Here is a 27820-nt window from a genome sequence, read left to right on the forward strand (position 1 = left end):
CTGAGTCGCTCATTAAATAATGCTAATGAGTTTGCGTCACATTGTCCTGCTCTGTGTGTGTGTGTGTGTGTTGTATTACTGACATTGTAAGGGTACAAATGTGTTCACACAGTCACATTATGAAGACTCGTGGGTTCTTAACACATGTTAATTATATTATATTTTTTAGCGTTAAGGCTTATTCTAATAAACGTACTCCTCCACTAAAAAATGGATGTTTGAGCTTCAGAATGAGTTTGGCAATCGAGGACATCCGGGTACTTTCTCTGTGCTCAGCGTTTGTATACGAGCAGGATTCTGTGACACCTCAGCTGGTTTGGGGCCCAGCATGTAATTTACATAAATGTGACGTGGGTACTTAAAACATTTTTCTGCAGCTGCATCCAGCAATGACACTTTTTATTCATATCCGGATGTTTAAATGATTTTTATTGTTAATAAGATAGACTTTATTGAATACAATTCAAATCAATCATTCAAAGCAACGTCTGCAGGGGAATCTCAATGGAGTCTAGTCACAGTGCCAAATTAAATCATGTTGTCAGGGGGCAGATTTGGCGCCACCTGGTGGAATTTGTTAATTCCATACAAAATATGTTTTACAGTAAAAAAAGAAGAAGAAAAAAAAGACTCGTTTTTTATTTAATTTTGTAAATATTAAAATAAAATGACAATATAACATAATTATCGTATGGATTATCTTTTTTTAATTATTTTTTTAAGTGGTAATGTTTAAATTATCCATACGCTGTGGCATATTTTAGGCTATAATAGTCAATATAAAAAGGGTTGCGAAAGCTTGTTTAAAACCCCGATATCCGCCGTTAAAGACCGCGTACAGGGGGCCGTGCGATGACCGGTGGCTCGTTCCACTTAGTGAGCCACATTCCGCCTTTACTTGTGGCGTCGAGGAGGAGCTCAGTTGTTTATTCATTCACGTCAGCCCCTCTCGCCTTCCCTTCCCTCCTTCCTGCTACACACAACGGGGACCCACCAACTGTTTTTCCCCCCACATACTGAAATTTAACCAACATCACGCCGCCACCATAAACCGATTTTGGAATCAGGTGAGTACGCGATTTTTATGTTCCTCTTCTCTTCCATTTTTTTTTTTGGGGGGGACGACGATTTAGACGGAAACGTCTGCGCTGTCGGAGCGTTGACTTGTCCGGCCCCGGCGAGGCGGAGGAGGAGGAGGCGGAGTGCTTCAACCGTAACTTATTACATTCTTCCCCTGTCCGGGCGAGAACATGTCTACGCGGTATGTCTGGACATGTAACTGCCTGGACGGTTGGCTCCGGTGTCTTTCAGTCGCGGGGTTGTTTGAATGTTGTGTTGTTTCGTCAACGCTACACGGGAAACCAACGGTCGATGTAGGTCAGCAACTAGTCAAAATGTCGTCTTTTCTTTTTTCTTTTACTTCCACATTCTCTCACGCCACAAACAGATGGCGTCGAGATGGGGGGGTGGAGAGACCGATGGGGGGGGGGGAGAGACTCATCGAGGAGTCGGGACTCTGGGCTCTCCACCAGGCCACATTAGCCCGGGTCTGCCCATCACTAATCTCCGCTGCCCTGCGCTCGCGCGCGGCGTCACCCACCTCCTCGTGCCAGGACGCGGGGAGGCCGAGATGTCTCGCGCAGGGCCCCGTCTTGAACAAAGTTTTTTTTTTTTTTTTTTTGCTGTTAAGTTGTCGGGCCCTTTTTCTTTTTTCTTTTTTAAAGATACAGCGCGACTTTCGGTTGGAATATCGGTTTATTGTTTCCGCAGGCGAAAGTGACCATAGTAAAACCCCCGATGTGAGGCAAAGAAATGCTTTGGTGGTCGCAGCATTCAGACCAACCCAGTGCGGTGGGGACGGGGGACGGGGGACGGGGGGGGGACGTGACACCTCAAAGCACCGGAAAGATGCACTGCAGTAGATAACCTGTGGCCCGGGCTGCATGCCCCTGAGAGGGGAGACGAGCCACCACCAGTTGGCTGACTCCTCACCGGGCTGTCAGAGACCATTGATGGGGGCCACAGGTATCCTCTAATGAGGGCACTGCATCTCACACTTGGCTGTCAAAGGGATGTGAAGGTGCTGTCTGGGGGGCCGGTCTGGGTGCTGCAATGGACACTCTTATTTTATTTTTTTTCGGACTGCTTCCGTCGTGACATTTTCTGTATTTTAAGTGCAAGGCCATCGAATGAGTAATGACGCCGCTGACCCCTCCGCCTACCTGCCACGCCGGAGGAGTCTGATCGTGCGATGCGGATGGTGCGCTGGCTGCACGCATGCAAGGCGGCATGCGTACATACTGTGCATACCAGTTGGCAGAAGGCGGGGTGTGGGGGGGGGGCTATAGATGTACTCCGGTGCAGTTCGGTGTCAGGGCAGTAATTAAAAAGACATCCTCCCCTTGTGGTCTATGGGTCATCTGATTGATGATCATTGAGATGGAAATATTCAAATGGCTCGGCGTGGTTCGACAGAGGTATCCATGCCCCCCCCCCCCCTCACAGATCTCTCTGACCGCAGTTTTAAAAGTTGACCCATTTCTCTTTCAGACCTGAAATGACACCTTCACGAAACTGATTTAATCATCTCGGTGCTCGAGGGACAGAAGGGTGTCAACCGTCTCTGTCCAACTCGCCCATTCTCCAGCGGTCCAGTAACCTTTTGACAGGAGATCATATTTCATTGAGCACTGTCCTGATATATTTTCTCAAACTCCACCTCCTCATCATCTTCTCAAGAGTGCTTTTATTGGCACTTCTCTGCCTCCTTTCCCCGTTTGACGATAACCTCTCCAGTCGGTTTTCGCTCAAAGGCATGTTGCCAGATATTTATTTGCAGAGCTTGCCGTCGCTCAGCTCGCTGCTATATTTGTTGTCTTTGGTGTTAACCTTGTGTTAATGACGTGAACGTAAGAGAATCTCGGGATTTTCGTGTTGTGTGATGAATGATACAGGGATTGTGTTTCGGTATTTGGTGTTATACTTACTTAATTGGTGGTGTTGAATGTTTGATCGATGATAGCGGTTAAACATTTTATTTTTTTACATAACATACGATGATCCAATAACTTGAGTAAATAATAGCGTCCCAAAAATAGAGCTGTCGAGATCTCACTTTGTCTCTGATTTAATGCCTCTGAGTTTAACGCTCCATTTCTTTTATTTTTTTATTGCTTCGCCAGCTTGAGTTGCACGGTGATTGAATGAATTTTCCCCGAGTTTAAAAATCGATAACGCGTTATTACGCTGCTGCTGCAAGCCGCTACTCCACAATCTGCTACCCGGGGGCTCATCACCGGCAGGCTGATGAGCCGAGCGGAAAACACATCGAGACGTCCACGATGCGCATTAAAAAACCCACTGAACAAATCATCTTAACGGACGTGGAAAATGTAGACGCACCTCCGTTTTTAGAAATGAAAATGAGCTTGTTCTCTTTTTGTTCCTCTCTCTCTCTCCATCCTTTCTCTGTCAGGACGTGGCGATGGAGCTGTGCTAAAAGGTTTAGAATAGCTGATGACGGTGTCAGCACATTGCAGCGCTGCAGGCACGGGTTTAAAAAAGAGGCCGATGTTTCTCGAAGCACAAAGGCTTAATGTGTCGATGAACAACCTCCAGAGTGTAACGCCACTTTGTTTGTGTGTTGTGTAGTCCTGTTGCAATAGCTACAATACTTCAAGGCCTTCCTGGAAAATGAGGCCTGCAACATCCAACTGTTCATGAATTACATCCCAAATTATGCTCCGTGTCGTTCGGTTGGCTGACCGCTCGCTCTGTATATACGGCTTCGTTAATAATAAATGCATCTTTCTCGTTGCATGACAGATGGTTGGAGCTTTGGCGCGTTAGACTGTTCACTAAGAACGTAACTGTCAGTGCACACAATGACCACGTGAACACGTATAATTGGGATTCAAAGCAAAAACAATCTTATCCGCTGCTAGATATACAAGTGTTGTTTTTTTAGAGACGTTGGGACCTCGATTTAATCACTCATCTGTCTCCTATATCTCCAGCCAATGTCAGGGCTACTTTATTTTCAGCATGCCAGTGGAGCGTCTATTGACTATCGATTGATGTGATAAATGACACTCGTTGTCCTCAGAGGATGAATCCGAACTTTGGTGATCCTCTGAATTTCCCTCCAACGCCTTTTCACTTATTTGGTGGAATATGTCAACGTCTACGGGATGGATCGGCACATCAGTTAGTGCAGACCTTCATGATCCTCAGAAGATGAATCCTACCCACCTTTGTCAATGTGGTAGTATCGGATGGATTGCCATGAACTTATTACCTTCGCATTGAAAATGCGGAAGGTTATGTTTTGATCGCCGTGTATTTATTTATTTATTTGTGTGCGTGTTATTCGCATAACTCAAAAAGTATTACACCGAATCGCATGAAATTTGGTGGGATGATTAGTTATTATCCGGGGACCATTTGATTTGATTTTGGGGTCAAAGGTCAAGGTCATGAAAAGGTAAAAATCTTATTTTTACCATAGCGCGGTAAATTTCTATCCAATTGGCATGCAACTAATGCCAAAATGTTCATAATTCAATGCCCAATCTTGTGATATGCGAAGGTATGCGCTCTACTGAGTGCCCGTTCTAGTTAATATACTGTAATAACTTTGGTGGTCCCTTAACTTTAACATCTTGTTTTTCTTCACCAAATACCTGCTGGACTAATGTAATTCTCTTAAGCTTCAGCTGCACAGGACTAGACAAAAATGTTTGAACAGTTGCGATCAAGGACTCGGCTCCAAGCACCGAACTCGCCGAGCTCTTTTTGGTCCTGAAATTTTAAAACGCTTCAAATAATTTCCTGTTGGAATACAGACAACTGGCAATTAGCTGTGTGTCTGTTTGCTGCCGATAAATAATGATAATAACTTTATTTATATAGCACCTTTTAAAAACAATGTTTACAAAGTGCTCCACAGAGAGTCAAAGCAAAACAAGTGGAACAGCAAGAAACCAATATTACATTTAAAAGTATATATTAAAATAAAAATACAAATAAAAAATAAATCAGGAATAAGCTAGGAATTGGAAAAAAATCACTGTTTAAGTGCATGCAAATACATATTTGTTCTGCTCCGTGGAGTGTATGCAGGAGGAGTTTTTCTTAAAGATAACTGCAGTAAACTGCTTATTAAGTGCGATGCCTTTCAGTTTGGTCTCGCTGCTTGTCCGGCGGAAAGCTGTCCAGCTTTTACTGCGAGGTTGTTCCTCGTCGTCTGGTGTCGGGTCAGTCCTCCCCAAATCCTGCCAAACTCTTATTTTGCTGAAGTTCAATTTAACATTATATCGTACAATCTGTTCATTTCTTCATAGCTCAAAGTGTTTGTCGTTAAAAACCGGACTATCGGTTCTCGCATAAAGAAGAAAAGAAAAAAAGACTGCTTCTCATCGTTTGCTCCTTTCTTCTCTTTTCAATCTGAATCCCAATTTTTTATCCTTTCGAGTCGAGATCGGGCCGCAATCATCTGGGCTGACGGCAATCGGCACTGCGTGAAGGAAGCAAACAATTGTTTTCATTGTTGACTTTAATCTGTCGACTATTCCCTCAATTATAGAATTAGTTATTTGGTGTATAGACTGTCAGAAAATGATGAAACTGTGTTTCTAACATCTTGTTTGAGCCACAAAGGAGAAAAGAAACCAGGAAATATTCACAGTTAAGAAGCTCGAATCGATTTAATTAATTATCAAAATAGTTGGCGATTTTGACATAGAAGTTTGGCTGAATCTCTGCCGCTCTGAAGCTGGCCTCAGATATCCTCCTGCCCCCGTGTCCCTGCGAGCCTCTGTTCCCTTATAGCTAACGACCACTTTCCTGCAGCGCAGTGGCCTAGTTCATGCCCTCTTCAGTGTAATTTTAGCTGTGTGTGTGTGTGAGTGCATGCATCGTGTGTATCTGCGTACACAGACGCCTCTCTGTTTTTGTCTCCTCCTCTTCATCGTCTCTGTTTCCCGTCCCCTCACTCCCTCTCCGTCGGTGACCAGGCTGTTGTCGTCGTGACACTTGTTGGCGTGCATGAACCCGGGTGGTGACGAGGGGGGGGGGGGGATGACGTTGTTCTCGAGGAAGTCCGAGACGGTACGGCCATTTTTACAGCGTCGGTTTGGTTGACGGCCTTCGTGTTGCTCGGCCAGCACCGGCTGATATCGGGTGTATGATATATGCGCATGAGGCCTTCTAGATTGAATGTTGTGGACGAATGAGGAATATTCAGGTGGTAAAACTCGAAGAAGGAATCACCAGTTTGCACCTGTAACGGTGTGATCGTTGCGTAATCCTCCGGAGAGCACGGGTTTTATTTTTACCCCATCAAGCGTCCCATTCGGTGTGTCCCTCGGTGCCAACTTGAGAGGAAACAAACTAACGTCTCCTTACCAGGTTGTTTACATATGTCACGTCTGTCTGCTGCTGTCGTAAGTGCACATGGAGTCTGTGTGCAAGATTGTCTGAGCGCCAGCTTCATGTGATGAAGATGAATTCACACTGAACAGACGTCAAAGGCTGATGTCAGGCGGATTAAATCTCACTTCAGAAACCTGCGGTGGGTGTTGTGGGAACTTTCCATTTAAAGCCGCCTGTTTATTTCATCGGGATTACTGACAGCCAATCAGAAACCGGATTAAGAGGAATTCTGTCCGACCATTTCTGTAGTTCGAATCCAACGTTGAAAAATCCATGTCCTGACGTGTGATTGGCCAGCAGGAGCCCCGGTTTAAATGTCTCTGACTTGCTCTCTTTAAAAAAAAAAAATTATAATTACACACTATACATTATATATATATATATACAGGACTGTCTCAGAAAATTAGAATATTGTGATAAAGTTCTTTATTTTCTGTAATGCAATTAAAAAAAACAAAAATGTCATGCATTCTGGATTCATTACAAATCAACTGAAATATTGCAAGCCTTTTATTCTTTTAATATTTAATAATTTTTTAATTGCATTACAGAAAATAAAGAACTTTATCACAATATTCTAATTTTCTGAGACAGTCCTGTATATACTGTCTGTAACGCTATGCATATCAATCCCTGTATGCACGCATATACAAGAGAATAATACATGACTGTGCCGTAAAGCAGGGAAAGATTTTAATCTCCATTTCCACAAATGTCTGCCGTGCCGAAGAGCCCTTGAGCAAGACGCTAAATCTCCCGCTCGTCCCTGGGGGTGCTGTTGTGTAGCTGACCTCCGAAGAACAAGTGCAAAGAGAATCCCCCCCTCCAGGGATCCTTATTATACCAGAACACTAATCCTGTTGTTTAAAGGGAATGATTGTTCCCTTTATGTCCTATTTAGTATTTTCACATGGGGGGGATAACAAGAGATCCTGATCATCACACTGTAACCACATGTGCAAACTCAATCTGGAAGAGAGGGAAACCCGTTGAGGATAATAATAAAACAAGCAATGAAGGAGTAGTGGGAGTCTACTGGAAGTGATGAAAAAAGAGGGGAACATGGGGGGAGAGAGAGAGAAATAAGGGATGTAGTTTGAAACTGTTGGAGCACCGGAATATAACGGTGGGCCCGCAGCAGCAGACGACGTTTATTGAGACTTTAAATTGTGTAAGCGATGCACCTTGATATTTTATGACGCCACGGTTGGTGAACTTTTAACGCAAGGACGAAACGCGATCGGAATATAATTGAGTCTGGGACTGAAATTGAAATGCGGCTACGTTGGAAACAAACCCAGACTCGCCTCTGCGATTATTCACGTCTCCGTGGGGAAACAACAACAACAAAATCAAATTGTGTTTTAAATGCTTAGCTCAAAAGTCACAAGGCCGTTTTTCACATTTTAAAGACAACAAAGATGAGCCGGATAACGACGTGTGCTCAAGACTTTATTCTTCGGCAAATATGATTTACTGTAAACTTAACTCACGCATCTGTAAATAGACTTAAATCTGCCGTAAGCTCTGATGGCGTGTTCATAGACGGCAGTTTAATGTTGATTTTAAGATCAATCCTTAAATTCAAAGGCGTGAACCTGTCGGCATTTTAATGTTTTTCCTTTGTAATGCTCCCTCGGTCAAGTTTGTTGTTGTTGTTTACCTTCGCATTGAAAATGTGGAAGGTTATGTTTTGATCGCCGTGTATTTATTTATTTATTTGTATGCGTGTTACTCGCATAACTCAGTCTTAAACCGAATCGCATGAAATGTGGTGGGATGATTGGTTATTATCCGGGGACCATTTGGTTAGATTTTGGGATCGATCGGGTCAAAGGTCAAGGTCATGAAAAGGTCAAAATCTTCTTTTTACCATAGCGTGGTCAATTTTTATCCGAGTGGCATGCAACTAATGCCAACATGTTCATAATTCAATGCCCAATCTTGTGATATGTGAAGGTATGCGCTCTACCGAGTGCCCGTTCTAGTTGTTTGGGTTTATCATTGGAATTCTGTTGGTTCAACTACTTTTGAATACTGTGTTTTTGAGTAGTGCTCTAGCGGCATTTGGAAAGCGATGAAGACGCGTTGCTCTCTCACGCGACAGGCCGACATCTCCCCGGTGTTCGGCTCTGGGTTGAGGTCAGGCGACCAAAGGTCGGAGCACACGACCGGAGACGTTCTTCGTTGACACAACGCTCTGTGATTCGGACGAGTCGATTCGATCGACGGGTTCGTTGAGTTTCTCCACACACAAAAATCAGACGAAAGCAACATTTTTAATCTTGTGTTGAGAGGTGTGCGCATAAGTTTCATAAACTATTACAACTTAACAATAAGAAAACACTAATCTCAAGTCGACTAAAACCAAAACGGCCGATGAGTCGCCCGACTGAGAGGAGCCCTGAGTGGAAGTCCACCGAGTCGTTCAGGTTGTTATCTTTGTATGGATTATATTATCAGGGTTCACTTGTTTTATGAATATTAATTTCCTTCCAGTATAATGCGAGTGTGTCAAAGTGCAGAACTTTGAATTATCTTGTGCTCCTCAACTACTAAGGGTAGTGAGCCCACTCTTTAGTTATAAGTATGAACTATTCCTATAAATAGTACATGAGTACACTGTAGCTACATCTCTCTATTAACCTGCTTTATTATGACGATAAATAATGCTCCACACTCTCTGTATGTCTGTCTGTCTGTCTGTCTGTTTTACTGACTCTCTGTCTGTCTTACTGACTGTCTGTCTGTCTTTCTGTATGTCTGTCTGTCTTACTGTCTTTCTGTCTTAATGACTCTCTGTCTGTCTTAATGACTCTCTGTCTGTATGTCTGTCTGTCTGTCTTAATGACTCTCTGTCTGTCTCTGTCTGTCTTACTGACTGTCTGTCTGTCTGTCTGTCTCTCTGTCTGTCTTTCTGACTGTCTGTATCTCTCTGTCTTTCTGACTGTCTGTATGGCTGTCTGTCTGTATGTCTGTCTGTCTTACTGACTGTCTGTATGGCTGTCTGTATGTCTGTCTGTCTGTCTTACTGACTGTCTGTATGTCTGTCTGTCTTACTGACTGTCTTACTGTCTGTCTGTCTGTCTTTCTGACTGTCTGTCTCTCTGTCTGTCTTTCTGACTCTCTGTCTGTCTGTCTCTGTATGTCTGTCTTACTGACTGTCTGTTTGTCTTACTGTCTGTCTGTCTTACTGACTGTCGGTCTGTCTTTCTGTCTCTCTGTCTGTTTGTCTGTCTTACTGACTCTGTCTGTCTCTCTGTCTGTCTTACTGACTGTCTTACTGTCTGTCTGTCTCTCTGTCTGACTCTCTGTCTGTCTGTCTTACTGACTCTCTGTCTTACTGACTGTCTGTCTGTCTGTCTTTCTGTGTCTCTTTCTGTCTCTCTGTATGTCCGTCTGTCTTACTCTCTGTCTTTCTGGGTCCGTCTGTCTGTCTGTCTGAGTCTGTGTGTTCAAGTTCAAACTTTGTTCCCTTTTATTGGTAAAAATAGTTGTGTTTATCACACACACACACACACAATATTTTGAGGTGCTATTGCGTGAGGCAACCCGCTCTTTGTTAGCCCCGTGCTTTATTTATAGAGCGGCAGCGTAAACACGGGACACCAGATTGAGTTGCAGGTTCAGTCCTCAAACTTCTGGTGAACGGCTCCGGTGAATAAACGGGTCGTTTCTTTGTCGAGTTCTTCTGAGGTCAGGACCCCCACTCACCTCTTCACAGCGGTCACTCTCGTTGCTGTTGGGCTCTTTAAACCCAGGAGGGGGGAAAAAACCAAATAATCTTAACTTCTATCTATGGTATTTCTTGTGCTCGAGCATCCAAACAAATGTATTTAAAAACATTTTTCTAATTCTCCTGTACTTCCCAGTGTATTAATATCATCGACACGTTTTGCATCGTTTTCACTCGTGTGGTAGTGTTGCAATATTTTTTTTGACGAGGAACTTTAAATTGAGTAAATATTATTATTATAATAATAATAATTATTATTATTATAAGTGTTATTATTATAATTATTATTATCATGCAGGTGACCTGGAATGACTGAACCGATGCAACTATTGGAGGAAACACTGAATTATGATCGCAATGACGACGCTATTTCCATCGTAAATAAACGTCCAGAAATTTCGGTCGAATCGTAAAAACCAGAGATCAGTCGCTCCTTTTTTATTCTCGCAGAACTCACCTGAGAGTCATCTGGTTTGGAAGTGTTCTGCAGTGTCGACATAATCCAGCGACGGTCGTCCGTTCATGCAAACGTGAACCGCTAATAGGTAATTCGGCACATCGCCAAAAATGCAAACAAATATATAATTTTAAAAACTCCCAGGAGGTGAGAGGTGATGGGAGGACACGCTTGTCTGGATTTATACATCCACTATATAACATTTTAGCCATTGAAGAACCACATTTAGCCTGTTTTTAGGAAGGATCACATCCATTGATTATGATGGGAGGACAATGATGAACATGGGCGATTCCATCTGAGGCTGTTTTACTGTCACGGTGCTGCTCTGGTGTTTGTTGCATAGAGAGGACTTGGAATAACCTTCTTCTTCTTTTTCTTTTGCTTCTAATTCTTTTGCTGCAGCCATGTTTTGTGAAACCACCAAATAGAGTGAAATGGGTTTTGTGCTCTTTCTCCCTCGCTCACTCCCTCATTTTCTTTTCTGCACGCTCTTTCTGTTTTCTCTCTCCAGCTCCCTTCCCCTCCCCCCCCTCTCTGTTTCTCTATCCTCCTCTCTCCCTCCCATCTCTCTTTCTCTCTCTCATTTTATTCCTCTCTTGCTCTTGGTTTCCATCTTGCTTTACCCCTCCCTCCCTCTCTCTCTCTCTCTCTTTCTCTCTTCCTCTCTCACGTTGCACACTGCCCCTCCCTCCCTCTCTCTGCCTTGCTCTCACGTTGCTCCCTGCCCCATCTCCCTCTCTTTCTCTCTCTCCTTGTTTTCTGTCTCTCTTTCTCTCCCTCTACATCATCCCCTCCCCCACTGCTGCCTCTCATTTTCTCTCTCTTTTCCTCTCTCACTCCACCATTTCACTCGCTCACTCGCTCCCCCTCCCATCCCTGTTCTCTTTATCTCCTCCCCTCCCTCCCCCTTCAATCCCTCTTTCATTCCATGCAATCATCTGTTCTCTCTCTCTCCCTCTCCCTCTGCTTCCTCTATTACGCCCCCATTTTGTCCTCTGCTGTTTCCCTTTCTCTCTCTCTTTCCTCCATGTTCTCTCTATCCTGTTGTTTACCACACTCCCCCATGACATTTTAAGTCGCAAACTTTATTTAAAAAAATGTTTTCTTCCACAGAAAACCCCCCTGAAAGCTGAATCTTGACCAAAAGCTTCTCTCCCCCATCACGACTTACCTGCTTCTTATTTTTAACCTGTCCAGCTGTGATGCTATTCAAGTACCGCCGTCTGCCTCCAGGAGTCTTTGGGGTTCGCTTCTGTTTGTCGATGTTCAACAAGTGGCTAACGCGCCGGGCGACCAAACAACCGCAGAAAAAAACCGTCCTCGTCTTCACAAAATCAAACCCTGTGAACCAGGTGACCGCCTCGCCTCTCGGGTTCAAGCCGAGACGATGGCGTCCGACACCGAAGCTGCTCCTTCTGCACAGCTGGAGGTCTGCTGAGGTTTTAATGGGTCTGAAGTGTCTTTAACACCCGACGATGGAGGGTTGCCGGGGTGACGTATTTAGGCCGACCCTGGAGGTCGGCGTCGTTACCTCTTGACGAAATGCCAATTGGGATTTTTTTTCTTTTTATTGTTGTATTATTGCAGAAATGTAGCTGCGTGGCAAAAGGCGATGAAGGCGGCCTCGTCGCTATGATGGCCCTGAAGGTGCGTTCACACCAAAAGCGTTGCGAATTTTCCGCGTAAGTAGAGCCCATGCAAAGTCAATGTACAGACGCGAGTTGTTGCGATAGATGCACATTTTCGCTGGGCGGCGAATTGTCTATTCTGAACATTCGCAACTCGCCGATATGATGTTAATGTTATGAACCCAAACACGAGGGCGTTGGATGGTCCGACGTTTGTGGGACGGCCTCAACAAGTATAAAGCAGAACTAGTGGTTAGTTCTCCCGTGGCGGCTGGTGGAAAATATACCCGTTTGCATGAGCGCTGCGCCCGGAGATGGCGCGCCCCTCAAGAAGCGTGGTGTTTTTATCCGTTTTTTTTTTTTTATTTTTTTATTTGTAGAACAAAACTTTAAAATATCTTAAACCACAGACTGTAATTCAGTCGTCTAACTAACAAGACATCGACTTTAAGACGAGGGGAACGTTACGTGCTAACATGCTAACGTGCTAACGCCTTTCCGGGTTTTTAAGACTCATTCCTGCAGCACCGTTTAGTTATTTAAAGTTGCGTTCCCCAAAGACTTTGTTACGTGTTATGTAATTTTTTGTTAGAAATCGAAGGTACAGGCCCGTGTGCATAAAACACTACAACCCCCAAGATGCATCTTGGCCACATCAGAGCTTACGGTTGTACTTTTGAGAAAACTGATTTGGAATCTACCATTTAAATCACTTTTCTTTAGTGTATTTATTCTCTATGTTGAGCACGGTGTCTTCCTTTGCTGTCGTTTATTTATTATTAAAAAATCCACGTTGAAGTCTTCTAATATCTCGTTTCGTTCGACCAAACATTTGAGAAGCAACACGAATATATACGGCGTGACAGAATATATACAGCATAATGACGAGAAGAAGAGCAGCTCATCCTCACATTTCAGAAGCTTGAGCCAGCGAATGCCATTGTGCTTTATAAATAAACAATTGATGGGTTTTTTAATTGACGAAATGATTAACTGACTAATTGTTTAACTGAATATTGCTGTGGCGAGCGGCCTCGCGGCCTCACGAGCAGCTTCGTTTACTCGGGTGTCACTTCCTGTTTGATTTAATCGGAAACTGTGACTGCGAAAAAGCCCAATGTGCACTTTACTATAGATCTAGAAAATAAAAAACATATTTAAATAAATAAGTTAACACGTGTTTGGGAGTTTTTTTTAAAGCGGAACAATGCAAAAGCAGCATGAGATTAATTTCCATTTTTTTTCTCACTTTTGCTTTATTAAGCTAAACTTGATGTCACAGACTAAACGCAGTGGAAGAAATCCCTTTGAGCTCGTTGGCATAAGCCCGGATAAAGTTAAACTATCTGTGCAACGTTTTTTATTTTCTGTAGATGAAAACATGGAAATGTAGAGCGCCGACACCGTCGCGTTTCAGACCGGCTCGGAACCATAAAATGCAAAGATTATAGAAAACACGACCAGTGTTGTTCGCCTTATCAAACATATCAGCAGAAAAAAATAATCAAGTAATTTAAATACACATTTAGTTTACGAAATTATTGATCTTTTTAAATCTTTTTATCCAAGAGCCCAATGTCCAATAATTGACTAGTCAAATGATCAAAGTATGGTTTTCGCTCTAGTTTTAATCAAGCAAACCTAATTAAGGTTTTCCAGTTGGTGAAATTAAACCCAAAGTGTTTACATTTTAAAGCGGTAATCGTATTTACACTACCGTTCAAAAGTTTGGGGTCACTTAGAAATGTCTTTATTTTTCAAAGAAAAGCACTGTTTTTTCAATAAAGATAACATTAATCAAAAATACACACTATACATTGTTAATGTGGTAAATGACTATTCTAGGTGGAAACGTCTGGTTTCTAATGAAATATCTCCACAGGTGTATAGAGGCCCATTTCCATCAACGATCACTCCAGTGTTCTAATGGTACATTGTGTTTGCTAATCGCCTTAGAAGACTAATGTCTGATTAGAAAACCCTTGTGCAATTATGTTAGCACAGCTGAAAACAGTTATGCTGGTGATATAAGCAATACAACTCGCCTTCCTTTGAGCTTGAAGTTTGAAGAACAAAATTAATACTTCAAATATTAATCATTATTTCTAACCTTGTCAATGTCTTGACTATATGTTCTATTCAATTTTCAATTCATTTGATAAATAAAAGTAAGTTTTCATGGAAGACACAAAATTGTCTGGATGACCCCAAACTTTTGAACGGTAGTGTATATGACATTCTCAGTCGCCTTTTTATTCCTTGTAATGGATGCTTTCTAGTAGGGCTGCAACAACGAATCGATAAAAATCGATTATTAAAATAGTCGGCAACGAATTTCATTATCGATTCGTTGTGTCGCGCGATTATTACGGCGCTCAATAAGTCGCAGAGTATAATACAAGTTGAGTTGAGCGCAGAGCGGCGCTGGAGAAAAAATAGCGGAGCGGAGGGAGAAGACAGACGGAACGCTGCGTTGTGAGAGCCAATCAGCACTGAGCTGCTCCGCTGTTGATGAATCTAATTGGCTGCTGCTGCCCTCGTGGCGCTGGATGCGGAAGTCATTCACGTCGTCGGAGGGACATTCACGGAGCTGTGTGCGCCTCCGGGTGACGTTATCAGGGCTCTCAAGTGTCACGCATTGAGCGTGAGACTCACGCATTTCGGTCTTACGTCACGCACTCCCGCCACACATCGTATTTCTCACGCTGAAAAACAACTCTCGGCTATTTAATGTTTTAATGTGCCGCAGCGTGCCAACATGAGCCGCGCTGCCCTCACCGTGGAGGAATCAAGCGCTCCCCTGGAGTTCTGCTGTGAGGAGCCACTTATCAGCCAATCAAAAAAAAGAAATGGGCCACACAATAGCCAATCAGAAAATAACTTATCTGTTGTATCTGGGTACGATTTAATCCAGCAACCAATGAAAATAAAGCATCCTGGAATTGCGCGCGACTGATATAACACATTTGCATTACTTTTCCAAACATTTTGGGATTTTATTTTTTTCAATTACTTTTCTAGGCCTGGAAATAGCCATTTAAAAAATCCATGACTTTTCCAGGTTTTCCATGACTGTACCAACCCCGTTTTGAATAAAGGGTTGAAAATTACAGGTTTCTTTTATCCGATTAATCGATTAATCGAAAAAATAATCAACAGATTAATCGATTATCCAAATAATCGTTAGTTGCAGCCCTACTTTCTAGATTTCTATTCAACCCTTCCGACCCTCTGTCTCTGGAGTGATCAGCGGTTCTTTCACCGCTCGTGTTTCAAAGTGTTTCTCTGGATCTCCCACGAGAGACGCGTGGAACCACCGCCTGAAAAAGGAGCGCTGCAACCAAAAAAAGGGACATGAAGTTGACCAGCGCATCGTAAACACGCCGGTTCTTCACCTGGCTGGTCACCAATACCTTCTCCATCACCTGCACGGGCTCACACACTCGTATAAAGTTCATTTCCACGAACGGCCGACTGACGCCGGACGAGTGTTTCGAGACCTCTGAGTGCAGGTTTCGTGCGATGCGACGCGCTGCGACTCGTTTCTTGGGAGGAAGTGCGGCGACGCTCCCGATTCCCCGGCTTCTCGTGTCCAGCCATCGTTTTGACTCTCGTGTCGTCCAGGTTTCATCGCGGGCGTCCTGACGTGCGTGACCTTCGTGCGCCCCGACGTCTCACGCCTCCACGGCCGTCTCATCTCCCCGAATTTAGATGTCCGCGAGATGCTGTGAGAAAAAAAAAAAGTTCTACAAACTCGAACTTTGGATGAGTTGGTGTCAATCAGGGGCCGTGTGTGTGTGTGTGTGTGTGTGTGTGAGAGATTTTGAGGGATACATTGGCCTGTTTGCTGCATCGTTAAAATAAGTGCCAGACCTATTTTTTATTCTGTCCCTTTTACTCTCATTCGATCCTCTTCTCTCCCTCCATCTATCTTCCATTTCTTATTCTTCTACCGCATTCTGCTCCTCTCTTCCCATCCCCCTCTCTCTCCCTCTCTCTCTCCATCTTTCTGTCTCTCCCCTCCAGCCCTCCCCTCTCTTTTCCTTCAGTATTCTCTCCTTCCACTCACTCTTCCTCTCTTTCACCACCACCATTTCTCTCTCTCTCCCTCCATTCGCTCATCTCCTTGTCAGTCACCTTCCCTCTCTATCCCTCTCTTCTTCCTCTCAGACTTGGATACTTGCATCCAAGTCTGCACACAACAATCGTCCAACACTTTTGCTCTTGAACCTCACTTGCTAAATGAAAGAAGGAAAGAGAGAGAGAGAGAGAGAGGTAGCTGCATAGAGGAGACGTAGAAAAGGACTCTGCAATAGATGGAGCTCCAGGAATAAGCAGAAACGAAGAGGACCAGACGGAGATGGAAGAAAGAAGAGAGTGAGGCAAGAGGCAGTCTGCTGGATCCATCATTTCAGACTGATATGATGTTGATTTTATTGTGTGTGTGTGTGTCTTGTGGCTTTGCGGTGACTTAGCCCATTTATCACCCGACTATCAGGGTGTGCGAGCCGGTGATGTATGAGCTATGCATTTATTGTTGTTGTTTGTTTTTCAAACCCACTGACCACACGCTGATTCGTCTGTGACGGTGCGACCAGAGTCACTATGTACCACAACTGTGTTGGAAGAAGAGGGGGTGGAGCCGGGCGATATTAGCCCCGCCTCCCCCCCCCCTCCCATCCCTCACGTATAAAAAGGAAGGGGCCGTCGCCCGTTCTCACTCCAACACACTCGCTCTGGAGGATGAGATCCTTAAAGCACCTGAAGCCTCACAGCAAGAGGAGCGTGGTGAGTTCAATGTCTCTCTCTCAGCGCGTTGAGTGTAGTTTACAGACCGGGGGGGCCGTCGGGACGCTGAGGCTCCCGGGAGGTTGTCTTTGTTTTTAAAGTTGCCGTTTGCAGATCACTTGTGTTCTCGTGTGTGGCGTTAACTCCGCTTGCCCTCTTTCTTTTAAAGCCGTTTTCAACTCTTCTACGTTCCTCTTTTTTCTCTCATTTCGTCATTTTCTTTCTCCTTCTGTCTCTTGGTTGCTCGCTGCATCTCCCTCCCTCTCTCCTTCTCTACCTCCCTCCCTCTCTCTCTCTTTCTCTCTCTCTGTCTTTACATATCTTTCTTCCTCTTTCTCTCTTTTGACTGCTGCCTTACACTCACCCTCTCACTCTTTCACTCAGCTCTCTCCCTCCCTCCCTCCCGTCTGTCTCTCTCTCTCTTCAGGCTCTCTCTCCCCTCCCTCTCCAGTATTTCTCTCTCCAGTCTCTCTCTCTCTCCAGTATTTCTCTCTCTCTCTTTCTCTGTCTCTCTTTCCCTCTCCAGTCTCTCCCCCTCCCTCTCCAGTCTCTCTCTCCCCCTTCCCTCTCCAGTCTCTCTCTCTCCAGTATTTCTCTCTCTCTCCCCCTCCCTCTCCAGTCTCTCTCTCCCCCTTCCCTCTCCAGTCTCTCTCTCTCCAGTATTTCTCTCTCTCTCTCTGTGTCTCTCTCCCCCTCCCTCTCTGTCTCTCTCTCCAGTTTCTCTCTCTCTCCCCCTCCCATCTCTCTTCAGTATTTATCTGTCTCTCTCTCCTTCCCTCTCCAGTCCCTCTCTCTCTCCCCCTCCCTCTCTGTCTCTTTCTCCAGTCTCTCTCTCTCCAGTTTCTCCCCCTCCAGTATCTCTCTCCCTCCCTCTCCAGTATTTCTCTCTCTCTCTCTCTCTCTCCCCTCCCTCTCTGTCTCTCTCTCACCAGTTTCCCTCTCTCCCTCCAGTCTCTCTCTCTGTCAGCTTCCCTCCTTCCCTCCTCCCCACCCCTCTTCTCCTTATCTCTTTCACTCTCCCTCTACCTTTCATTTTATTTCTCTCTCTCTCTCCCCCCCTCTCCTCCTGCTTCCCTCCCTCTCTGTCTCTCCCCCCTGTTCTCTCTCTCTCTCCTCTACTGCTTTTCCATTCTTTAAAAATAAAAAAATGTCTTCACCTTGCTCATTTTTGTCTTCCTCTTTCTCCACTTCTTGTAGTTGAATGTGTGTTTTTGTGTCGATCAGTAGGCCATCGTATCACACACACACACACACACACACACACAGTGACCGCACTAGATCAGGATGGGGTCTGTCACTAGATGTGGACCGTCTTGATTCAGGTGGACTTCTTATCCCAGAAGCATTGATTTGTGACAAGGCCTCAGAGTGTGTGTGTGTGTGTGTCCTTCATAGGGATGCTATTCCTGTTTCTCTCGACAACCAGCTCATGTGTCACCGAAGGAAAGCGCTCCGATCTGAGGACGGCGTGCTGCAGTTTGACTCCAAATCGCTGTCATTGCTTCAGATACTTTTGGACGCAGAGGATCGACACGCTGCTTCCAGCTGCGTCGTTTCCTGAGCTCAAACCATTTTGTTTACATGCTAGATTTGAGAAAGTCTGAAACGACAAACGGACTTTTTTACCTCAACTTCAGACGAGAGAGAAAAAGTTTCCCGCCACAATATCGCGGAGCACTTTTCAGTTTTGCTGACTCCATGTGTGTCTTCATTGTAATTGCTGATGGCTGCCGTGCTCATGCCTGTGCCCGTGTGTCTCTTTCTGCTCCAGGAGGAGGCGAGCCGGCGCCTGGGTAGATGTGAGCCCAAGGTGATGGCCCGGCTGGTGGACATAGGCACACAGACAGACCCGGTAGTCGTGCTGTCCCTCGCCCAGGCCGCCGTGCTAGGTCTCATCTCCCAGAATGAAGTGTTCGGCGCCACCATCGCACCCAACGGCTTCTACACCGGCGAACCCAAAGAGTCCCCCGCGCCGCAGGTAGAAGGAGTCGACTACGAGTACGCCGACCAGCTCATCGGAGCCAACGGAGATTACCTCGGAGACAACGTGGGCGAAGACGGACCGATGCAGCCCAGCTGCAGTCAGAGGCGCTGGCAGCAGGGCCCGGCGCCGCCGCAACACCCGGACACAAAGATGGTCGGCCCCGATCGCCACGGCGGCGTGTCCTCGTCCCACGTGAAGGGGGAAGTGGTGAACTCTGGGATGTCCTCCTGTGTCCACATGCTGAACAATCTGCCTCCCAGAGGCGGTTTAGTCCAAGTGGACCCGGCATCCCTCAGGGGCCCCAACAAGAGCTGCGTGGAGTGCGACCGGGACCCGAGCGACCAGCCGCGAGCCAACGCCCCCCCTCCCCCCCCGCAGGTCGGCCACCGAGGAGGCGAGCACGGCCACCGGGGACCGCAGGGCCAGCGGCCGATGGGGGGCCACGGTCGAGGCGGCGGCGGCGGCGAGGGGAACGACATGATGAAGCCCACGCAGCAGGAGGAAGCCATCAGCAGCTACTTCCAGACCAGCGAGGTCGGGAGCTACGACTCTGCGGAGATGGGCATGGCGGGCGAGTACGAGGACAGGAGCCAGAGCATGATGTGGACCGACGGGAGCGCGGCGGCGGCGGCGGCGCAGCAGCAGCAGCCGCCGCCCCTCCAGCCGCCCCGTCGGCACGGCGGCCGCCGGGTGGACCGGCTGGACATCAACATCCAGATCGACGAGTCGTACTGCGTGGACGTGGGCGACGGCCTGAAGCGCTGGAAGTGCCGCATGTGCGACAAGTCGTACACGTCCAAGTACAACCTGGTGACGCACATCCTGGGCCACAACGGCGTCAAGCCGCACGCCTGCCCGCACTGCGGCAAGCTCTTCAAGCAGCCGAGCCACCTGCAGACCCACCTGCTGACGCACCAGGGCACGCGGCCGCACAAGTGCGCCGTGTGCAAGAAGGGCTTCACGCAGACGAGCCACCTGAAGCGCCACATGCTGCAGCACACCGACGTCAAGCCGTACAGCTGCCGCTTCTGCCGCCGCGGCTTCGCCTACCCCAGCGAGCTGCGGGCGCACGAGGCCAAGCACGAGCGCGGCCGCTGCCACGTGTGCTCCCAGTGCGGCATGGAGTTCCCCACGTACGCGCACCTCAAGCGCCACCAGGCCAGCCACCAGGGGCCGCACGCCTTCCAGTGCACCGAGTGCGACAAGTCGTTCGCCTACCGCAGCCAGCTGCAGAACCACCTGCTGAAGCACCAGAGCCCGCGGCCCTACACCTGCTCCCAGTGCGGCCTGGAGTTCGTGCAGCTGCACCACCTGCGGCAGCACTCGCTCACTCACAAGGTACGGACGCCTCCGCCCCCCCCCCCCCCGGAGCTTCCCGGACGCTCCCGTCGATGTTTTCCCGCATTGATTTAACCCTCCTGTTACCTTTCGGGTCAATTTGACCCCATTCAATGTTTAATGTCGGTGTTCTTTGGGGTCAATTTGACCCCAGGCTGTTTTTCACTGTGTCAAACATATAAGAACTAGAGCGGGCACTCGGTAGAGTGCATACCTTCGCATATCACAAGATTGGGCATTGCATTATGAACATGTTGGCATTGGTTGCATGCCACTTGGATACAAATTTACCGCGCTATGGTAAAAAGAAGATTTTGACCTTTTCATGACCTTGACCTTTGACCCGATCGATCCCAAAATCTAATCAAATGGTCCCCGGATAATAACCAACCATCCCACCAAATTTCATGCGATTCGGTTTAATACTTTTATAGTTATGCGAGTAACATGCATACAAATAAATAAATAAATACACGGCGATCAAAACATTACCTTCCGCATTTTCAATGCGAAGGTAATTATCAACTTTTTTATATATTTAAAGGGCTATTTAGGTAGTCAACAAACAAACATAAAGTACCTCACACTTAAACTTGGGAAACAATATTAATTCTAATAATTTTCTGGAGGTTTTAATTGCTGGGGTCAAATTGACCCCGAGGGTAAAATATGTTAGTAAATGTGAAGGTAACAGGAGGGATAAGACGGAAAGGAATTTTGTTCCTTTTGCCGTGGGAAAAGAAAATGAGAGTAGAGACTAGAGAGCTCATCTTGTGTCCTTCGCTCTGGGGGAAGGAGACGGGCATGAGCACTTTACCTGGCAGGCATCCGCCCTCGCTACTCTCACTGTCCTTTTGGGGCTTTTTCTAACTTCTTTGGCATTTCTGAGGTCACAATAGAAGAAAGTAGAAAGGGCAACAATTTTCTGAGACTTGAAAAGGCGTTATTCTTTTTTTCTCCCTACATGCAGTCACCGTGCGTACAGTTCATCAGGCGCTCTCTATTCAATAGAGCGAGTGTTCTCGGGAGAGTTGAGTTTAACTATTATTTATGTTGACGACAAGGAGGACAGATCTGTTGCAGGATAATTAATTATCCCATAAGCTTAAAAAAAAAAAAAATCCCTTTCACTTAAAAAAATGTATTTAATTGGGGAAATGAGAAGCAGAGACGATATGCGTGTCTCTCTCTCAGATTTAATTCTCAGCACCCTCGAGCCTGAGCGACTTCCAGTAGTCCTCATCATAGTCTCCATCAGAATGAAATGTGTGTAATTGCTCAGTGACCACACACACACACACTAAAACTGCACTCTTTGCAAATTGCCAGACTTTTACTTCAGCTGTAGTTTAAATGCTGGATTCCTGAGTGTTTACCTGAGTTTGGTTTCAGGGGAACAACAACAACAACAACAACAACAACCCAAAGACACCTATTCTCAGTGGAGAGAAAGCTCCCTTTTTGTATTCCAGCCTGCTGGCTGTTCACTGCTCCCCCTGGTGGACAACACGCGCACTGCACATTTGCTGTGCAGACAGTGGCCGTCTGCCAGATCCGTCTGCATAAACAAACGCAGTCTCTCGACCCACTGGCGACCTTTTAATACATATCGGCTCTTCTCGAGACGCCGGAACCCGGTTATCAATGCCCACGTGTTCGCCTGCAGAGTGAAGTGCGTCTCTAACGCAGCGGCGCCTTCATTCAGACGAGCCCGCCCGGAGGCCGCGAGCGTTCTGCTCCCGTGACCCGCTTCTCGATGACGACACATTTCCTGTCGCATGTGGTTCAGAGGACTGGAATAGAAGGAAGACGGGCGGCAAGGGGTTTACTTATAATAATAATAATCTCTTTTTGTACATTATTATGGTCAAACTGGAGGTCCCGTGCTCGATATAAAATGAGAATCTGAATGCGATAGATACGTTTAACAATATTTAATGGCAAGAAGTCTAAGCAGCAAATTGAAGCTACGATCGTCGGGCCGACCGGAATATTACGCCACAGACTAACGTGAAAGTAGCTGATAGGGAACCGTCTTGTAACCTTCCGACCGTCGAGAGAACGAACTCACCCTTTCCACCCGTATTTATTAGTAACGGCATCCACACCTCTTTATCCTAAAGGTTAGTTCCATTGGTCAGTTCAGCATGCTGCACTCTAGTTGGCTTACGGCCAGGTCATAAACAGGTAATAAAACGGGTCATAAAATAGCCGGGTCAAACGTCATGATCCCGCCACCAATATTACTTCCGGTCACCGATGTGAGGAAAGTTCCCTTTCACAATAAAAGTCCCACATGTCACTCTCCTGCTTCAAGCAACGTCACGGACTTCAACCGGCTTCCAACTCATGTGAAACAATAAACTAACTTTCATTCTCATGCGGCAGACATATAATCATAAACATATAAACAATTATAAACATTACTTCTGCCATTGACGTATACACAGAGTAGACATTACCCCTATGCTTCATAACACATCAACTGGAACGGGCACTCGGTAGAGCGCATACCTTCGCATATCACAAGATTGGGCATTGAATTATGAACATGTTGGCATTAGTTTAATGCCAATTGGATAGAAATTGACCGTGCTATGGTAAAAAGAAGAGTTTGACCTCTCCGTGACCTTGACCTTTGACCCGATTGTTCCCAAAATCGAATCAAATGGTCATCGGATAATAACCAATCATCTCACCAAATTTCATGCGATTCGGTTTAATACTTTTTGAGTTATGCGAGTAACACGCATACAAATAAATAAATACACGGCGATCAAAACATTACCTTCCGCATTTTCAATGCGAAGGTAACAATATCAATATTCTCCCTAATATTTCCTATGATAATATCTTGCTATATGTATTAATTTAAAGCACAAACGTTCCCTATGTACATGTGCAAAGTCAAAATGACCGATTACAACTCGACAACACCCAAAATGGCTGCCGTGGATTTTTGATACGGTCAAGCTAACGAGCGTCGTCTGGCGGGCGGGACGTGACGACGCCACAAAAGACAGACGAGCGTCACTGCTCCGGGGAGACGGGAACATGTGGAGGGCACATTTCCTAATCGTGTAAAGAATAATCTATATACGGTCAGGATAGTCATCTCTCGATGTTTTGGAATCGCAGCTCCCACAATGCAGTGGGGGGTGTAAAAAAACCAAATACAATGCCATGAATTCAGGGGTTACCCAGCGGGCTCCTTCGACTATTTTAGCCGACGTTCGTTTATGTTTCGTTTCGCCGTTAAACATTTTTTCTGAATCAGCCGTGAGCGGTTATTGGAAACGGCTCGTAGAGGCACGGACGATTGATCATGAAGAAAGTTCTGGAGTTGTAATGAGCGCGTTTATGACCTGCAAGCGGATCAATGAACATTTAGAGAGATGGGTTTGGAAAGTGTAATCTGTGCGTTCAGATGTGAATCCACTTCCGGCTCACTTTTTTTTAGCGAGGAGTAAAACGATGTCGCTCCATTTGAACGATTAACCCTTTTTGATTTTGATTTCTTTTTCGTTTTTCCTCTCCCGAAGGGAATGAAAGGCCACAAGTGCGACGTGTGTTCTCGTGAGTTCACCCTGTCGGCCAACCTGAAGCGCCACATGCTGATCCACAACAGCGTCCGGCCCTTCCAGTGTCACGTGTGCTTCAAGAGCTTCATCCAGAAGCAGACGCTCAAGACCCACATGATCGTCCACCTGCCCGTCAAGCCCTTCAAATGCAAGGCGAGTGCTGCAACCGAAACATATTACATCATGTCATTTAGCAGACGCTTTTATCCAAAGCAACTTACAACTAGAACGGGCACTCGGTCGAGCGCATCACAAGATTGGGCATTGAATTATGAACATTTTGGCATTAGTTGCACGCCAATTGGATAGAATTGACAGCGCTATGTTAAAAGAAGATTTTGACCTTTTCATGACCTTGACCTTGACGTTTAACCCGATTGATCCCAAAATCTACTCAAATGGTCCCCGGATAATATCCAATCATCCCACCAAATTTCTTGCAATTCGGTTTAATATTTTTTGAGTTATGCGAGTAACACGCATACAAATAAATAAATGGTGCGTACGTAAGACAGACAAACAAAACAACAACAGTCAACATAGAGCAATAATTTAAACATAAAATTTACAATTTTATAAGATAAGTAATTTATTTCCATATGTATACATACCGTGTGCATAGTGACAGGCATTGACAAAAAACAAAATGTACGAATGGAGGACCGTCCAAAGACCGAGGTCTGGAGGCTCCTCTGAGATGAGGAGTTGGACGGCCCCGCCCCGAACCCTTTAGCCCCGCCCCTCCCAACTACTACAGGCACACAAACAGTACACACACACATGGATCAAAACATAAAATGTCGTACAAGCAAGGACAAAAACCCGAGAACAGGAAAAAGAAAAGAAAAAACAAAGAAAAGAAACATAGTAAACATAATAATAAAGGCAAATGTGAAGTATTGATAACTTCGAAAAAATAATATCACGAACATCAATGTATGTATGAAAATAGATAAAAGTGCACCTAAAATATCAGTGGGTTTGCTCCAATGAAATTGCTTCGCTCTTGGCTCGTCAGGCAGGACGTTGTCATCACTTAACTTCCATGTTACAAGTAGACCGTAAAAAAAAAAAATTGTGTTCGTCATCGTCGATATTATTTCTGTTTCCAGGTCTGCGGCAAGTCTTTCAACCGAATGTACAACCTGCTGGGCCACATGCACCTGCACGCCGGCAGCAAGCCCTTCAAGTGTCCGTACTGCACCAGCAAGTTCAACCTGAAGGGAAACCTCAGCCGGCACATGAAGGTCAAGCACGGCATGGACGTCTCGCCAGAAGGACAAGGTGAGGCACACCTGCAATTATTATTTTTGATTTGGCCATTTGGGATACATGTTCAACTGTAATGTTTGTTTTCCTTCAATCGTAAAATTTGTATTATCCTTGGATGTCATTTTCCCCCTGATATATGAATTTCATACAGGCGCTTTTTCTTTCTTTTAAAGGTTCATCTATGGATGTAATAATGTTTACAATAACCGTGAAATTGAAGTTTTAACCCTTGTGTTGCCTTAGGGTCATTTTGACCCGAATCAATATTACACCCTCCCCCCGCCTTAGGATTAATTTGACCCCATTCAATGTTTAATGTCGGTGTTCTTTCGGTAGTCAACAAACAAACATAAAGTGCCTCACACTTAAACTTGGAAAACAATATTAATTCTAATAATTTTCTGGAGGTTTTAATTGCTGGCGTCAAATTGAACCCAAAGGGTAAAATATGTTAGTAAATATAAAGGTAACAGGAGGGTGAAACATTGAATCGGGTCAAAATGACCCAAAGGCGGGGAGAGGGTGTAATATTGATTCGGGTCAAAATGACCCTAAGGCAACACAAGGGTTAAAGTCCATACAAATAAAAATAAATTATCTATTGGTTTCTAATTTGTGAGATCCGACCTCTTCCTGCTAAACATGAGATTTCTGCCATTCGTATATTTTTGTCTTTCTGATCATCTCACTAGTTTTGAGGCGGCCGAAGTTGTGATGATCAGAATCTGATGACAGTTTTCGGGGATTGCCTCAAATCTGATCAATTCTCACCCGTGAAGCAGATTAGCTGAGTTTTAGATTAAGTTTTAAATGCCTACAAATGACATGAGATTGTTGCTATTTTAAATATATATACATATTATACATATCTATTAAGAGGCTTTAAGTTGATGGAAAGAAGAAAACAAACCTATATAAAAGACAAAAGGTTTTTAACCCCCATAAACAATGTTGTCCCAGGAGTTTCGTCAGACTCTGGCTGTAGCTTTGGAAAAGCACTTTGTAATGTTTTTGTTTTTGTTTTTCCAGATGTTCATCCAGGAAATGAAATGAATAGCCAGGGGGAGTATGAAGGTCAGAGCTTCAGCTTTACGTCACAAGACAATATGGTCAACGGTGGCTCCCAAAACCTCACCAAGCTCACGACGGCCAACATGGACGACATGGAGGAGTATTACAATTTCGGGAAGGACTCGAGCAGCTACGCGTCGCCTTGAGCGGCGGCGGCGGAGAACCCGGAGAACCCGGAGAACTTTGGGCTTCTTTTCTCCTCTTCTTTTTACGGCAGACGGAAATTACAGAGTTCTTTTCAAAAGCTTCGGGAGAGACACATCGGGGACGGGGTTCAATTTAGGGGATTGGCCTCCTTCCAGAACTGAACTGAACTGAACGACCTCTGATGGAGGAGGGGGGGGGGGGTGGGAGACACTTCAACTCCGAGACTCTGAAGCTGCGGACGCCGGTCTGGAGCTCCTTTTTTTTGGGGGGGGGAGGGATTACTACGCAAAGCGACTCAAAGACTCACCGGCTGGACAGTCGAATCTGTATGTTGTGTGTACGTATCAGTTATTTGAAGAAGAAGAAAAAAAACGTAGAAAAAGTTGCAGAGCCATCAGTTACATTCGATGTGATTTAGAAATCTGTTTCCCATTTTGCCATATTTTTTGTCATCCACAACCAACGTATGCCCTTTTTTTATTTTTATTATAAATATTTGTGTCTGAAAGTGCCAGCTAGATACATTAAGCTTCCACCGTGTCGGCTATCGACTCACCGTGCAGATCGAACGTTTTGGTACGTAGTCGCAGCATATTCATAGGTTTGAATGCTCTACTAGACGGAGAGGAGTCGACACCGCAACAGACTTTGGTCTCGCATTAATAATCCATCCCCCGTGTCGTGAATGTACTGCTCAATGTTTTACTGAGGGAACAATGCAAAGCACTTCCCCCCCCCCCCCCCCTATTTGAGACCCGTCATCGTTTCGGTCTTCAGTACCCTCGTCTGCCTCCAGGAGAAAAAAAGGGTCGGGAAATAAAGATCGTAGAATCTTCCAAACCCCGCATAATGGCAATATTGTTAAACAGATATGCTCTTCTCTGTATTTTCTTTTATTTCTTCCGCAGTTCCGTTGATATGAATATTTCACAGAACGAGCAGTTTGTGTGTGTTCCGTCTTCTCTTCACTTTCAAGTCACTTTAGTCAGAAAACAAAACGCCTGCAAGTGGATGATATCAAATCCAATCTGTGGATTTCAAAAAAAGAATAAGGGAAAAGAAAAAAATGATCCGTGTGGAGTCGAATTGAAAGTGGACTGACGCTAGTTCTGGTCTTCATCATTCTGTTTCTTTTGGGGGAAGGCGGTCGGCGCCCCCCTGTCCTGCCATGCAGGTCAGCCTCGATATGCACACTGAACCAGAGGAAACCGGTCTGCAGCACTAGTTCTTCTTTTGAGATGAGGAATATCAAAACTGAGACCTCATGGAAATTGACCCATGAATTATTTAATAAAGGTTCTCTAGTTTAAATGATGGAGAGACTGGTGTTTTAATCTGTCACTGTGGGGGTGGGGGTCCTCGGAGTTTGCTGTTTTGAGCTCT

At 45.4% G+C, this 27820-nt stretch overlaps 1 protein-coding gene across 1 annotated transcript; it reads left to right on the plus strand.

The window, feature by feature from the left end:
* The first annotated feature begins 1217 nt into the window (after window positions 1–1217).
* znf710b (zinc finger protein 710b) lies at window positions 1218–27752 on the plus strand. The gene is made up of 5 exons (XM_056412175.1): window positions 1218–1261; window positions 18816–20366; window positions 23909–24100; window positions 25060–25231; window positions 26249–27752. Exons 2-5 carry the CDS (start codon window positions 18858–18860, stop codon window positions 26434–26436), a joined length of 2061 nt encoding a protein of 686 aa, XP_056268150.1. The 5' UTR covers window positions 1218–1261; window positions 18816–18857; the 3' UTR covers window positions 26437–27752.
* The last annotated feature ends 68 nt before the right edge of the window (window positions 27753–27820 follow it).

This window comes from Pseudoliparis swirei, chromosome 4 (genome assembly GCF_029220125.1).
Source record: "Pseudoliparis swirei isolate HS2019 ecotype Mariana Trench chromosome 4, NWPU_hadal_v1, whole genome shotgun sequence".
Taxonomy (NCBI): Eukaryota; Metazoa; Chordata; class Actinopteri; order Perciformes; family Liparidae; genus Pseudoliparis; species Pseudoliparis swirei.

Excerpts from the sequence above, each read along its gene's own strand:
- znf710b (XM_056412175.1), top strand. The coding sequence starts at position 18,858 with ATGGCCCGGCTGGTGGACATAGGCACACAGACAGACCCGGTAGTCGTG. Across the intron at positions 24,101-25,059 it reads TCAAGCCCTTCAAATGCAAG|GTCTGCGGCAAGTCTTTCAA; the intron begins GCGAGTGCTGCA and ends TTCTGTTTCCAG. Across the intron at positions 25,232-26,248 it reads CGTCTCGCCAGAAGGACAAG|ATGTTCATCCAGGAAATGAA; the intron begins GTGAGGCACACC and ends TTGTTTTTCCAG.